Below are 15,273 nucleotides of genomic sequence, written 5' to 3'. Positions count from 1 at the left end.
TTCATTTATCACAGCTCCTTTGGAAAATGAAAGGTGAAATCTGATTGGTTGCTATTGACAGCTAAGCCAGTTCTACTTTACACCAGTTTGATAAATCTCCTCCATAATCTTTCCCATAAGGGCTCACTCACACATAACAGATTTTCTGCAGATTTCCCGTCAGGGTTTTGCAGATTACAGCATCTGAAAAGTGCATGACGTTTGTAGAAATCTCATCCACACGCTGTGTACATTTTCCATGTGGAAACTGACCTGCGGTGTGGATTTTTTAAATCCACCAGATGTCAAGTTCTGTTGGATGTTCCCCACTGACTTCTATCTTTTCAGCGGCTTTGCAATTCAGATTGAATATCCACAGCAAAAAATAAAATCAATCTTCTGCTTTGAATTGACAAGCAATTCCGTATGATTTGATGCTGCAGATTTAATGTTTGTGTATCATCCCTGAGCTTTTACTATCAGACAGAATAAGGGGTAAATCTGTTAGATGTGGACGTACCCTAAAAGTGTCAGCCACACAGTGCCCCCCATAACAGCGGCAGACTGAGGGTTTGGTCTGCACTGAAAGGGATTGTGCGTCCCTGCCGTAGATTATACCGCGTGTGATGATTTGTAGAGACAAAAGTCATAAAGTTACTAACAGTTTTGCGCCCTGCTTTTAATGTGCATTTTGTCTGTAGCTGACCTTCCTCCCTGTCCTTGTCTTTGTGTAGGGCATCACGGTATACAGTGCGTGTAAGTCTCTATTCACTCGCCCAAGGAGACTAGTGACCCAGATAAAGGCAGCTTTCTCAGACAGCGATCATCGGCTCAGGATGCAGCCACAAATAGCCGTAAATATGATAGTGCAGTCAGTTTAGGAGAGAAACCTACGTTAATGACGTTAGTCCCGGAATATCCAAGTTCATCACAAGTTGTGTACTTTATCTGTCAGTGACTCTTCACTTGTATAGTTGTATATTACATATACAATATTTTCATATTGTGCCTTTTTTAGTGGAATTGTTCTCTTTATGAGCTGGAGTATTTGAATAATATAGCCGGGCGGTGGCAGAGAGATCACGTTCCCCGCTCTTGCCCTGCACCTCTATCAGCAGGAGGCAGGCATTGTGTATCGCTCCCTTCTGTCTAGCTACAGACACAGACTGTGTCTACTGACGGCCTGGCAGAGGAGCCACTCTAGTAGCGGCTGCAAGCAACCAGAAAGTTATCTTTTATCTTTTTATTTTTATTTTTTTATCAAGAAATTTTTGAGTTTTACCATTGAGTTTTCAACAACATGGCTCATGCAAAACATAACACTGCTCCCCCCCCCCAAGAAATCTTCATCCATGGCAAAACAATGGGCATTTGTGGCATTTTTGAACAACCAGTTCCACACCACCATTGCAGTTACATCTGTGATAATGTCATCTAGTCAGCCTCATTGCTCCTTGATGTATGGAACGCCCTGCCCCGAATGTCAAAACCTTTGGTGAAAGCTTTGTATGTGAGGATTTTTAAAGGGCATCTGTCAGCAGATTTGTACCTCGCTGACCTGTTTCATGTGCACTTGGCAGCTGAAGGCATCTGTGTTGGTCCCTTGTTCATATTTGCCTTAGAAAAGTGATGTTTTAATACACTGCCTGTCCAAAAAAAAAAGTCGCAACCTGGATTTAACTAAGCAAATAGGTATGAGCCTCCTATTGGATAATTACTGCATGGGCCATTATCTTTTAGCTGGCAACAAGTTATTTAACCCCAACTGGTGCAATGAGTTTCTTCTCATTTCTTAAACAACCATGTCGAAAGACACATCTCGTGGTCGTGGAAAAGATGTTAGTCTGTTTGAGAAGGGTCAAATCATTGGCATGCATCAAGCAGAGAAAACATCTAAGGCAGGCATCCTCAAACTGCGGCCCTCCAGCTGTTGTAAAACTACAACTCCCACAATGCCTTGCTGTACGCTGATACCTGTAGGCTGTTCAGGCATGCTGGGAGTTGTAGTTTTGCAACAGCTGGAGGGCCGCAGTTTGAGGATGCCTGATCTAAGGAGATTGCAGAAATTACAAAAATTGGGTTAAGAACTGTCCAACGCATTATTCAAAACTGGGAGGATAGTGGGGACCCATCGTATTCGAGAAAGAAATGTGGTGGGGAAAAATTCCTGAATGATCATGATCGGCGATCACTTAAACGTTTGGTGAAATCAAAACAAAGAAAAACAACAGTAGAACTCAGGGCTATGTTTAATAGTGAAAGTAAGAGCATTTCTACACGCACAATACGAAGGGAACTCAAGGGATTGGGACTGAACAGCTGTGTAGCCGTAAGAAAACCACTAATCGGTGAGGGAAACCAGAAAAAAGGCTTCAATTTGCTAGGGAGCATAAAGATTGGACTCTGGAGCAATGGAAGAAGGTCATGTGGTCTGATGAGTCCAGACTTACCCTGTTCCAGAGTGATGGGCGCATCAGGGTAAGAAGAGAGGCAGATGAACTGATGCACCCATCATGCCTAGTGCCTACTGTACAAGCCTGTGGGGGCAGTACTATGATCTGGGGTTGCCGCAGTTGGTCAGGTCTAGGTTCAGCAACAGTATGTGCTCCAAGAATGAGGTCAGCTGACTACCTGAACATACTGAATGACCAGGTTATTCCATCAATGGATTTTTTCTTCCCTGATGTCACGGGCATATTCCAAGATGACAATGCCAGGATTCATCGGGCTCAAATTGTGAAAGAGTGGTTCAGGGAGCATGAGACATCATTGTCACACATGGATTGGCCACCACAGAGTCCAGACCTTAACCCCATTGAGATCTTTGGGATGTGCTGGAGAAGGCTTTGCGCAGTGGTCAGACTCTACCATCATCAATGCAAGATCTTGGTGAAAAATGAATGCAACACTGGATGGAAATAAATCTTGTGACATTGCAGAAGCTTATCGAAACAATGCCGCAGCGAATGCGTGCCGTAATGAAAGCTAAAGGCTTTTTTTTGGTGGCGACTTTTTGGAGACAGGCAGTGTATATGCAATGGGGGCGTTGCCGTTACACCTAGGAGGCTCAGTTCTCTCTGCAATTGGTGTGCCCTCTCCATTTTATTTGACAGGGCCAGACAGTGAAGACAGGGCTGGGCAGTTACAGAGAGAGCTGAGCCTCTAGGTGTAACAGTAACACCCCTATTGCTCCTAGAGGCTCATTTGCATTTAGTAAAACATAATTTTTCTCAGCAATGTGGGCACATATGAATATGGGACCAACACAGACGCCTTCAGCTGCCAAGTGCACATGAAACAGGTCCGCTGGTTTCATAGGTACAAAGCTGCTGACAGATGCCCTTTAAAGGGGAAACACTTTTCAAATGGAAGCCGATGCAGCGATCAGCAGTTCCCCACAAGTCCAGCTGGTCTAACCCCTGGCTATCATTTTAGGTCATGGCCACAGTAAAGATTCATTATCCTCCAGTCTCTTTCGCATGTTAGATAATGAGATCATTGGTCTAGTTTTAGTGGTAGACACCAGTATCTCCTTGGGATCTTGCGTATAGCTGATATGTTTAGTCCTAGATTTCAGATTTTCAGAGATCCTATACGTTTCCTGCCCTCACGTGCTATGGAGTAGCATCAGTTATATGTATTGATGTACTCGACAACATGAGGAGCCATCAGGAGCCAGCAAGTAGCCCATTTGTCATCATGCATTATTTTGGTGCCGGGATTACTTCTTAGGAGGCTTGTGAATCACACATTGCTCAGCCGGTGTTGTCACTTTTACGGCAAGGACCTGATGTAATTACTGCAGAGTCTCGCCTTTAGGGCCGGATCTGCTGGGTCAGCTGCACATTAGACACGTGTGAAGATGGTATAGTGGTGCCCAGGGGATTGGTACACATTATATATACCACTCGGTGCACTTGACAAGGCTTTAACTACATCTACCACCGGGTTGACATGTTTAGCATCAGTGACATATAAACAGGATTTATTTAGAAGACGCGAACAAGATGAATATCTACAGATATAGTTACCTGTTATAATGTAGTATTGTAATAAGACGCCTGCTACACAATGGAGGAGAGTTAACTGGTGCACAGGAAAAGTCGAGGAGTTGCCCATAGCAACCAGATTCCACATTGTAAACGCTTTTGAAAAATTAAAGCTTTCTGAGTGGTTGCTATGGGCAACATCTCCACTTTCCCCTCCCCCAATGTTCTCATTGACTTCCTCGCAGGCGTTTCCTGGGGATCTGGTCATCAGAAATTCCTCCAGCTTCCATTATATCTTAAGGCTCATTCAGATGACCATATGAATGAGTCCACAAAATTGCATAACGGGTGCGGTCCCATTCATTTCAATGGGGCCGCAAAAGATGGGGACTGCACACTGTGTGCTGTTCGCATTCGTTGTTCCGTTCTGTGGCCCCACAAAATTTTTAGAGCATGTCCTATTCTTGTCCGCAATCATAGGCATTTCTATAATGGACCGCCCTCTCTGTGCGGAACACTCACGGGCAGCATCCGTGTTTTTTTCGTATCCACAATTTGCAGACCGCAAAAGACGGAGTGTTCTTCCGAATGCGCCTGTATATACATGAGAAAACAATGTGCAGATATAGACCCTGCTCACACTGTCTTTTGACAGTGTCAGTTTGGTGGAAAACTCGTCAAAGTGAAAACAGGACAGCGTCACTTGTTAGTCAATTTCCGTGTAAAATGGCGGTGGTGCTCGCAGTGCCAGGCCCCGGCCTGAGGGCCCCCTTGGTAGCCCAAAAAATAGATGCAAAACCGCAGCACTCCCAGTCTTGAATCCAATTTTGTGTTTATTAACATCGAAAAAAATAGCAAAGTTTCTACAGCAAAGTCTTTTTCAAGCTAGATATAGCTTGAAAATACTTTTCTGTCGAAATGTTGCTGTTTTTTTAATGGGAGGCAAAAATCTGAGTGTAGGTTCAGATTTTTTGCAGTGGATCTGGTAATAAAATGTGTCAGATTTCCAACACATGGCAGATTTGCTGGAATTTAGAGTGCAAGCGGATGGGGTTCTCCAAACCCTATCTACACCTACTGTACCAGAAGTGTTCTACACTGAAATCGGAGCATGCTACGGATTTTCAGATCTGCAGCGTACTTACTCTTTTGTGGAAATTATGCATATTTTTACAGCAGATTTGCATCATAAAATCTGTGCCAAATCGGCAGCAAAAATCCTTATGTAACACATTTGAAATTATTCTCCACATCTGGGCCCAGCCTAAAGCTCCAGGACCCCTTCTGCTGAATGACTTTTACTACAGAAGCTACAGAAGGGGTCTTGGCAGTTTGTAGGGCTGAGATGGGTTAAGAAAACCATGGGGATCCAAGGGACGAGGCCATCAACAACTGACATTGTATATTGTGGAGTTAATGAACTATACAGATTTTTCATCTGATATTTTATTCTTCGTAACATCATGTCTGTAATCTACAGGGCAGTATGGGAAGCATCTCCTGCATTGCTTGGAAGGGAGACACTTTGGTTCTGGGAGACGTGGATGGAAACCTAAACTTCTGGGACTTAAAGGCCCGGGTCTCAAGGTGAGTCTCTGTGGCTTGTGTCACTCAATGTCGAACTTTTAATTCAAAACCGAGAAGTTTATTGGAAGAGTTGTTGTTTTTTTCAGTGAATTTGGATTGCCATTTTAAATATAATGGGGGATTCTGAAAGCAGCTGGATTTAGAAGCAGAACTACACCATCCTTAATCATGTGGATACATACAAGTGTACATACAGAGGCAGATTTACTAATCCTATAGATGGCGCAAGCTTAGGCTGTCTAGACCTGCACACAGGGGCTCAGGCTGGATGATAAATGTGGTGCAGGGGTAGTATGGCTTATACTACTTTTACATCTGCGTCACGCTAATACAGCCAGTCCGCATCCATTATGAATGAATCCGGTTGTATTATCTCTAAAATAGCCATGACTGATCCGGCACTAAAAGCATTGCAAGTCAGTGGGGGACGAATCCGTTTTATTTTGTGTCCGAGAAAACGGACCTGGCACTATTCACTTATATTGTGTTTCATGCCAGATCCATCTTGAGCCACATACCATGACATACTCAAAAATGCTGCTTGCAGCGTTTTTTTTTCTATCCGCGATGGGAGCGCAACCAAATGGAGCGAAATGCATTCTGGTGCACTCCGTTCAGTTCAGTTTTGTCCCCTTTGACAATGAATGGGGACAAAACTGAAGTATTTTCCTCCTGTATTGAGATCCTATAATGGATCTCAGTAGCGGAATGGAAACCGCTGATGTGAAGGTAGCCTTAGTGTTGTAATTTTGATGCAAAATGCTGAGTTAGGCCACACCCCTTTCCCTATGGCCACACCCCTTACTGTTAGGCCAAACCCCCTTGTCGGGCTAGATGCAGGCAATTTATGAATTACTTTCTATGAATTACTATTTTCCGTTATAACATGGTTATATCGGAAAATAACGTAATTCTTAAGACAGAATTCAAAAGGGACATGTTTAGGCCTCTTGCACACAACCGTATGGCTTTTTCAGTATTTTGCGGTCCGCAAAAACGGATCCGCAAAAAATACGGATGACGTCCGCGTGCATTCAGTTTTTTGTGGAACGGAACAGCTGGCCCCTGATAGAACAGTACTATCCTTGTCCGTTATGCGGACAATAATAGGACATGTTCTATCTTTGAACGGAAATACGGAATTCCGTTGTTTTTGTGGATCCATTTAAATGAATAGTTCCGTATACGGTCCGTAAAAAAACAGAACGGAAACGGGAAAAAAAAAACGTTTGTGTGCAAGAGGCTTAAGAGGCATTCCATTTTGCAATCCGTCATAGAGTCCTGTCCTGCATAACAGGAAACCAGGACGGATCCGTTATGCTCCCTTAGACTTCTGTTATGATGGAATGCAAAATGAAATGCCTCTAAAGGTGTCGCTTTTGCATTCCTTCTTAAAAATTACATAAATTTCCGATATAACCATGTTCTATAAAGTGAAGTTCAGGTACCAAGTGACTTCACAATGGGGTTTGGGTTAAATTCGGAGTCCCGAATCCGAACTTTGACCTAAAGTTTGCCCGAACCCGGCGAACCCGAACTTCCACGGGTTTGCTTATCCCTAATCTATATTTAAACAAAAAACATAAAATCCTGCAGTTTTCGCACTGGCCTCTAAGCAAAATAAGAAGCGCCACTCATTGGTCTGTACAGATCACTCTACTGCAGTTACCTGCTTAGCTGTCATTCTAGTCCTGCCTGTAATGGTATCACCTCTGTGTATAGATAAGACCGGATCCACCATTCACAAAAGGTGATTGTCAGAGCTTATCTTTTTTTTTCTTGTATAATGACTTCTGCCCAGGTCACAGAGCATGCCCAGAAAACTCTCCCATGGAAGACAATGAGGTCCCCTCCTGACCGTTGTGTCTATGGACCATGTGGCTGCCGTAAAGCAATTTGCTTAATGCTTTCTAAATGCTGTTAAGAACAGCTCGGGCAAGATGGCCGCCCCCATAATCATGTTCAGGAAACAGAGTAAACAGATTAGAAAAAGGATATGTGTTGCCATCTGGTTTTACTTGGCAGATGTATGGTGACACATTTCCTTTAACCGCCTCCGGACCGCCTAACGCAGATGTGCGGTCCGGAGGCGGCGAGACGCGAGACGACGCGAATATGCGCGCGCGCATGCGCAGTTCGCGCCGGCATTTCGTAGAGGGGGGTCGGGTCACCAGCCTGTCAGCCAATGATCGCGGCTGGCAGGCTGGCGATTTTTAAAAAAACCAATCAAAGGCCAGATATCAGATCATATTAGTAAATATGATCTGATATATGGCTGCCTGCTCCTCTGCTGGTTCTTTTTGTCGGTTGGATCCAGCAGAGGAGCAGGCTTCACAGTGAGTACACCAAACAGCACACTTTAGCCCCAGATCACCCCCCTGAACCCCAATTAACCCTTTGATCACCCCTTTGTCAATCACTAGTGAAAGGAAAAAAGTGATCAGTGTAAACTGTCACTTTTTTTTTCACTGGTATTGACCGTTAGGTTTTAGGTATAGTTTAGGCCCCTTGGTTAGGTAGTTAGCGATCAGTTAGCGCCCAGCCCACCGCACCGCAGTCCGTTATTCGCTGATTAGCGTATCGCTAATCAGCATTTGTACTTTTATAGTATCTGGAAGTGATCAAAACTGATCACGGTCAGATCTATAATAGTACTAGTGTCACTTTAGTTCGCCCTCCACCCAAAACGCAGTGTTTGCCCGATCAGGCCTGATCGGTCGCCCACACGTGCGTTCGCCCACACCCGCCCCACCGCAGTGATTTTTTGATCACTGCACAATCACTTTACACGCACTGCGGCGATAAAAAAAATCAGTTTTGATATTTTTTTATCAACTGCAGCGGCCTCCGGTACTTCGCTAGCCTCCCCTTTGTAATACAGGCTTGCTTTTTTTTTCTTGGGTAGTCTCAGGGAATACCCCTAAATTTAGTTGCCCACATGTCTAACAGGGGGTATTCTTCTGAAGAGGCCTACAGGCTTCTGACCCAGTCGGATGAGGAGTGGGAACCCTCATCTGATGAATCCAGCGGGTCAGAATACGAACCTGTAGAAAGCAGTGGCTCTCTGACCCAAAGTTCGGACGAGGAGGCTGAGGTCCCTGATACCACCAGGCGTACCCGGCCCCGTGTCGCTAGACCACAGGTTGCGCAGGATCCGCTTCAAGAGCAGCAGAGTGGGGCTGGTGCTGTCGGATTACGTGGTGAGGCATACACCAGCAGCCCAGCCCTCCCTGGACCTAGTACCAGCACTGCCGTACAACCTGATGAAGTAGCGAGCACCAGAAGGGCAGTTGAAGCTGGTACGGTGGCACGTGCAGTAGTGACCCCGTCGCAGCCACCGCAAAGACGTGCCCGTAGAACCCCTAGAATCCCAGAGGTGCTGGCAAACCCTGATTGGCAGTCCCCAACTTCAGCCGCACCCGTAGTTTTCCCTTTCACTGCCCAGTCTGGAGTTCGGGTTGAGACAGCTCAGATCGGTTCGGCCCTGGGATTTTTTGAGCTGTTCTTGACTGCGGAGCTTTTAGACATAGTTGTGGCCGAAACAAACAGATATGCCACACAATTTATCACCGCTAACTCGGGAAGCTTTTATGCCCAGCCTTTCCGGTGGAAACCAGTCCAAGTTTCCGAAATTAAAACTTTTCTGGGCCTCCTCCTCAACATGGGCCTGACAAAAAAGCATGAATTGCGGTCATATTGGTCCACGAACCCGATTCATCACATGCCCATGTTCTCTGCTGCTATGTCCAGGGCACGTTTTGAGGCCATCCTGCGTTTCCTGCACTTTAGTGACAACACCGCCTCCCGTCCCAGGGGCCACCCTGCTTTTGACCGGCTCCACAAAATTCGGCCCCTCATAGACCATTTCAACCAGAAATTTGCAGATATTTATACCCCTGAGCAAAACATCTGCGTAGACGAGTCCCTGATACATTTTACCGGGCGCCTTGGCTTCAAACAATACATCCCAAGCAAGCGCGCCCGGTATGGGGTCAAATTGTATAAGCTCTGTGAAAGGGCCACAGGCTATACACACAAATTTCGGATCTATGAGGGAAAAGATCAGACCCTGGAGCCGGTCGGTTGCCCTGACTACCTGGGGAGCAGTGGGAAGACAGTTTGGGACTTGGTGTCACCCTTATTCGGCAAGGGGTACCATCTTTATGTGGACAACTTTTACACAAGTGTGGCCCTCTTTAGGCATTTGTTTCTAGAACGGATTGGCGCCTGTGGTACCGCGCAAACTAGTCGCGCGGGCTTCCCCCAACGGCTCGTTACCACCCGTCTTGCAAGGGGGCAGAGGGCTGCACTGTGTAACGAAGAACTGCTCGCGGTGAAATGGAGAGACAAGCGTGACGTTTACATGCTCTCCTCCATTCACGCAGACACGACAATACAAATTGAGCGAGCAACCCGTGTCATTGAAAAGCCCCTCTCAGTCCACGACTATAACCTCCACATGGGAGGGGTGGACTTCAATGACCAGATGTTGTCTCCGTATTTAGTTTCCCGCAGAACCAGACGCTGGTATAAGAAGGTGTCTGTATATTTAATTCAATTGGCTCTGTACAATAGTTTTGTTCTCTACAGTAAGGCTGGGAGAACTGGATCCTTCCTCAAATTTCAGGAAGAGATCATCGAGAACCTCCTGTATCCAGGAGGTTCCGTGGCCCCATCCACCAGTGTAGTTAGCCGTCTACACGAGCGACATTTCCCCAATGTCGTTCCTGGTACCTCAACCCAACCGTCACCCCGAAAAAGATGTCGTGTCTGTAGCAGGCGTGACACCCGCTATTTCTGTCCTGACTGTCCTGACCACCCTGCCCTATGCTTTGGAGAGTGTTTCCGGAAGTACCACTCACAGGTACACTATTAGCATAGGGATCATCTCACCAGGATAGGCACACAGGGCTATTAGGGCCCATTCACTCACTGCTGCTGCAAACGCCTCCTTTCACATGGGACAAAGTGCATAACGCACTTCGCCACATCTTTGGGCGATTTGCGCTTTGCACATTGACCCATGGGGAAGGAGAGGTTTGTTCTATAAAGGTAAAAAAACAAAAAAAAAACCAAAAAAAAAACACACCAGTAAGCAAAAAGGTTAATGTTCAGTTAAAAAGTTAAAGTTACATGTTCTGTTGCAAAGTTAATAAAATTATTGCGTTGCGGCCTGGTTTTTTCTTTTTTTTGTCTTTTTACCTTCCAGGTGGACCAACCGATCGACCAGCTGCAGCACCGATGTGCATTCTGACAGAAGCATTGCGCTGCTGTCAGATTACACGCAAGTCGGTGTATGCGGCGCTGCAAGACGGGATTTTCTCCTCTGCAGTAACAGATATGTTTGCCGAGGCATACGAGCTGAGGAGGAGGCGGCGTTCCTATGCTTTGGCAAACACTTTGTATATATATATATATATATATATATATAAAAAAAATAATCCCGGCAATGATTTATTCATCCACATCGATTGATGTGAATGGAGAAATCTGGTTTGCCAGGGCATACGAGCTAAGTGGGTATGGATGTAGGGCGGAGCTCCTATGTCCTGGCAGACGCCTTTCCCCTCCGTTTTTTTTTTTTGGCAGAGATTTTTTCATCCACATTGATCGATGCGAATGAAGAAATCTGTGCCGTTCATTTTTTTCTTTCAGCCCAGAGGCTGAACGGAAAAAAAAATCTCATTACCTGTATGCTCAATATAAGGAGAATAGCAGAAACTCCTAATGCTGGCCATACATGTAATGATTGCGGAGACCCTCAAATGCCAGGGCAGTACAAACACCCCACAACTGACCCCATTTTGGAAAGAAGACACCCCAAGGTATTTGCTGAGGGGCATATTGAGTCCATGAAAGATTTAAATTTTTGTCCTAAGTTAGCGGAAAGTGAGCCTTTGTGAGAAAAAAAATAAAAATAATCAATTTCCGCTAACTTATGCGGAAAAAAAAAAATTCGATGAACTTGCCAGGCCCCTCATTGGATACCTTGGGGTGTCTTCTTTCCAAAATGGGGTCACTTGTGGCGTAGTTATACTGCCCTGGCAATTTAGGGGCCCATATGCGTGAGAAGTACTTTGCAATCAAAATGTGTAAAAAATGGCCTGCAAAATCCGAAAGGTGCACTTTGGAATATGTGCCCCTTTGCCCACCTTGGCAGCAAAAAAGTGTGACACATCTGGTATCGCCGTACTCAGGAGAAGTTGGGGAATGTGTTTTGGGGTGTCATTTTACATATACCCATGCTGGGTGAGAAAAATATCTTGGTCAAATGCCAACTTTGTATAAAAAAATGGGAAAAGTTGTCTTTTGCCAAGATATTTCTCTCACCCAGCATGGGTATATGTAAAATGACACCCCAAAACACATTCCCCAACTTCTCCTGAGTACGGCGATACCAGATGTGTGACACTTTTTTGCTGCCAAGGTGGGCAAAGGGGCACATATTCCAAAGTGCACCTTTTGGATTTCACCGGTCATTTTTTACACATTTTAATTGCAAAGTTCTTCTCACACATTTGGGCCCCTAAAATGCCAGGGCAGTATAACTACCCCACAAGTGACCCCATTTTGGAAAGAAGGCACCCCAAGGTATTCTGTGAGGGGCATGGCGAGTTCCTAGAATTTTTTATTTTTTGTCGCAAGTTAGTGGAATATGAGACTTTGTAAGAAAAAATAAAAAATCATCATCATTTTCCGCTAACTTGTGACAAAAAATAAAAAGTTCTATGAACTCACTATGCCCATCAGCGAATACCTTAGGGTGTCTACTTTCCGAAATGGGGTCATTTGTGGGGGTTTTCTACTGGCTGGGCATTGTAGAACCTCAGGAATCATGACAGGTGCTCAGAAAGTCAGAGCTGTTTCAAAAAGCGGAAATTCACATTTTTGTACCATAGTTTGTAAATGCTATAACTTTTACCCAAACCATTTTTTTTTTTTGCCCAAACATTTTTTTTTTATCAAAGACATGTAGAACAATAAATTTGGCGAAAAATTTATATATGGATGTCGTTTTTTTTGCAAAATTTTACAGCTGAAAGTGAAAAATGTCATTTTTTTGCAAAAAAATCGTTACATTTTGAATAATAACAAAAAAAGTAAAAATGTCAGCAGCAATAAAATACCACCAAATGAAAGCTCCATTAGTGAGAAGAAAAGGAGGTAAAATTCATTTGGGTGGTAAGTTGCATGACCGAGCGATAAACGGTGAAAGGAGTGTAGTGTCGAAGTGTAAAAAGTGCTCTGGTCATGAAGGGGGTTTCAGCTAGCGGGGCTGAAGTGGTTAAGTACTAATGCTAGCGTACCTATTGTCACAGAGGAATACCAACCCGCAGGAGCGGTGTCTGGAAAATCCGGTTTGCCCCAGGAAAAGGCAACCAGAAGCTAATTGTGCTCTTCAGTGATGGAGCGGAAGTTTGGGATACAAAGGAGGTAAGTGACTTAATACTGTTTTCTAGGATTTGCATATTCTGTGATATGTGCCGGTTTTACCCATTTAACTGGCTGTTGCGTCTCTCGTCAGGTTGTGGAACGGACATTAAAGGGGTTGTTTCACCATATGAAGTTATCCCCTATGCATTGGATAAGAGGATAGATAGCTGACTGGTGAGGGTCTGACCTCTGTTACCCCCACCGATCACAAGAATGAGGTGTCAGGGTGATTGGAGTGGTGGGCACACATGCACATTGAACTCTATGGGACTGCTGCAGATAACTGAGTACTGTACTCATCCTTTATTAGGCAGTGCCATAGAGTTCAATGGAGCAGGGCATGTGTGACTCCGGCTCCTCACTCTTGTGATCGGTTGGGGCCCCAGTGGTTGGAGCTTCACCAGTCAGATACTTATCTCCTACCCTGTGGTTAGTGGATAACTTATTACAGTGGGACCACCCATGTGAATTCATACGCAGCAGATTTGTGAAATTACTGTGATTAAAGATCAGTTCCATTAATCTGAATAGGTCTGTCTGCGGCAAGCACGTCGCTCTCTGCTAGCTCCATTCATATGAAAGCGGCTCTGTCAACTGGATCAATTTTACCAGGCATATAGCCGGGTAGGGTTGATGACGCTGATTAAAACTGATACCTGTCTTATGTCTGTCTGTGGTATCATTGCGGAGAAAAATAAACTTTTAAAAGTATAAAAATGAACTATTCAAGCACCAGGAGGTGGGCTTATGCGGTTCGAGCACCCCTCCAGAGACGCCCCTGGTGCTCCATAATGACGCCCATCTGCTTTTCATCACGCCCCCTGCCTTCTGATTGACAGTGCGCACCACATGTGTCCAGAGCGGTGCATGCGCACCACATCTTCGCCTTCATCCGCACCCTTTTGGACACAAGTGGGGTCTAGTACTTCAATCTAAAGGCAGGGGGTGTGATGAAAAGCAGATGGGCGTCCTTATGGAGCACCAGGGGCGTTGCTGGAGCAGTGCTCGAACCGCATAAGCCCGTCTCCTGGTGCTCGAATAGTTCATTTGTATAATTTTAAAAGTTTGTTTTTCTCTGCAGCGAAACTACCGACTGACATAAGACAGGTATCGTTTTAAGTAGCATCATCGACCCTACCAGGTTATATGGTGACAAAGCCGCTTTAGGGTTCTTTCACATGAGCGTGTCCCTTGCGGGAAGAACGCTCCGTATGAGAGAGGTATTGTGTGGTATGGACTACAGAAGCGCACGGCATTGTCATGATGTATAATGCTGTGTGCCTCTGCCTGACCTTTCTGTAATGGAATCATACTGACATAAAGCTGTCAGTCTACTTCTACATGGTGTTTCTTCTTGTTGCCAGCAGAGGTCACTGTTCCTTAGGTTTTTAATTATTTAACATCAAAATTGTTACTGTAGTACTGTAATCCTTTATGTCCTTTTTTATTTTAAAGTAACGCGCCATTAAGAATATGGTAAGGGAGGGAAAAGTATGGTGGTTAGGAAAGAATAGATATAATTTCAAATTATCTGTGAGATCTCTTGCAGTGTTCATTTGTGAATGCTTTGATCAGTTCGTGCATATTTCTTTTCACAGTTCAAGGTAATTGCCGGTTTCTATTGACATTGATTACAGTCTGGATCTAGTGTGGGGTTACAATATAATTATATGGCTGTCAAATAATATGTGATTGCTTATCAAGCTCTCAGGTCCTGCAGACCACTTATTATAAGGTCAGATTTATAGTGTGGAAGCGTTACTTAAAGAAGAGCTGTCTCCTATCCTGACATGTCTGTTTTTTTACCAACTACCCGCATTTCCCTTGTAGTAACAATGGAGCATCTATTCATACGACCCTATGATGTACCATTCCATTAATATTCCTGCATTTATGAATGAGTTGCTAGCCATTTGCAATGAAGGTCCAAATGGATGTTACAAGTTGGGGGGGTGTCCCTGCTGTCAGACTGTGCAGGGACCACTCCCCTTCTCCCCAACTGGTAACACCCATCTGGGCCTTCATTGCAAACTGCTAGTAATTCATTCATAAGGTATAATAAAGGAACAGCACCTCATTGAGTCGTAAGAATAGATATTGCACAATTGTTACTACAAGGTAAATGCAGGTAGTCGGTAAAACAGACATGTCAGGGGAGGCGACAGGTTCTTTTTTAACTGTAAGTAATGCGTAAAAGCCCAATGGGGCATAGTTATGTAAAGTGACACTTTGCCGTCAGTTTTATATACACAGTGGCACAAGTAGTATGCACAAAAATATGTAT

General features: G+C 44.7%; 1 protein-coding gene across 4 annotated transcripts in view; it reads left to right on the top strand.

Moving 5' to 3' along the window:
• The window catches only part of WDR11 (WD repeat domain 11), a 156,148-nt gene that overhangs the window by 114,790 nt on the left and 26,085 nt on the right, over positions 1-15,273 (top strand). For all 4 annotated transcript variants that reach the window (XM_044296331.1, XM_044296330.1, XM_044296329.1 and 1 more), the window contains 2 exons: positions 5,449-5,555; positions 12,875-12,989. In XM_044296331.1, coding sequence (XP_044152266.1) covers positions 5,449-5,555; positions 12,875-12,989 — 222 coding nt within the window. The remainder of the gene's footprint in view (positions 1-5,448; positions 5,556-12,874; positions 12,990-15,273) is intronic.

Source organism: Bufo gargarizans, chromosome 6 (genome assembly GCF_014858855.1).
Source record: "Bufo gargarizans isolate SCDJY-AF-19 chromosome 6, ASM1485885v1, whole genome shotgun sequence".
NCBI classification, from domain to species: domain Eukaryota; kingdom Metazoa; phylum Chordata; class Amphibia; order Anura; family Bufonidae; genus Bufo; species Bufo gargarizans.
The sequence above is the reverse complement of the archived record's forward strand: the minus strand, read 5'-3'. Positions and strand labels throughout refer to the sequence as shown.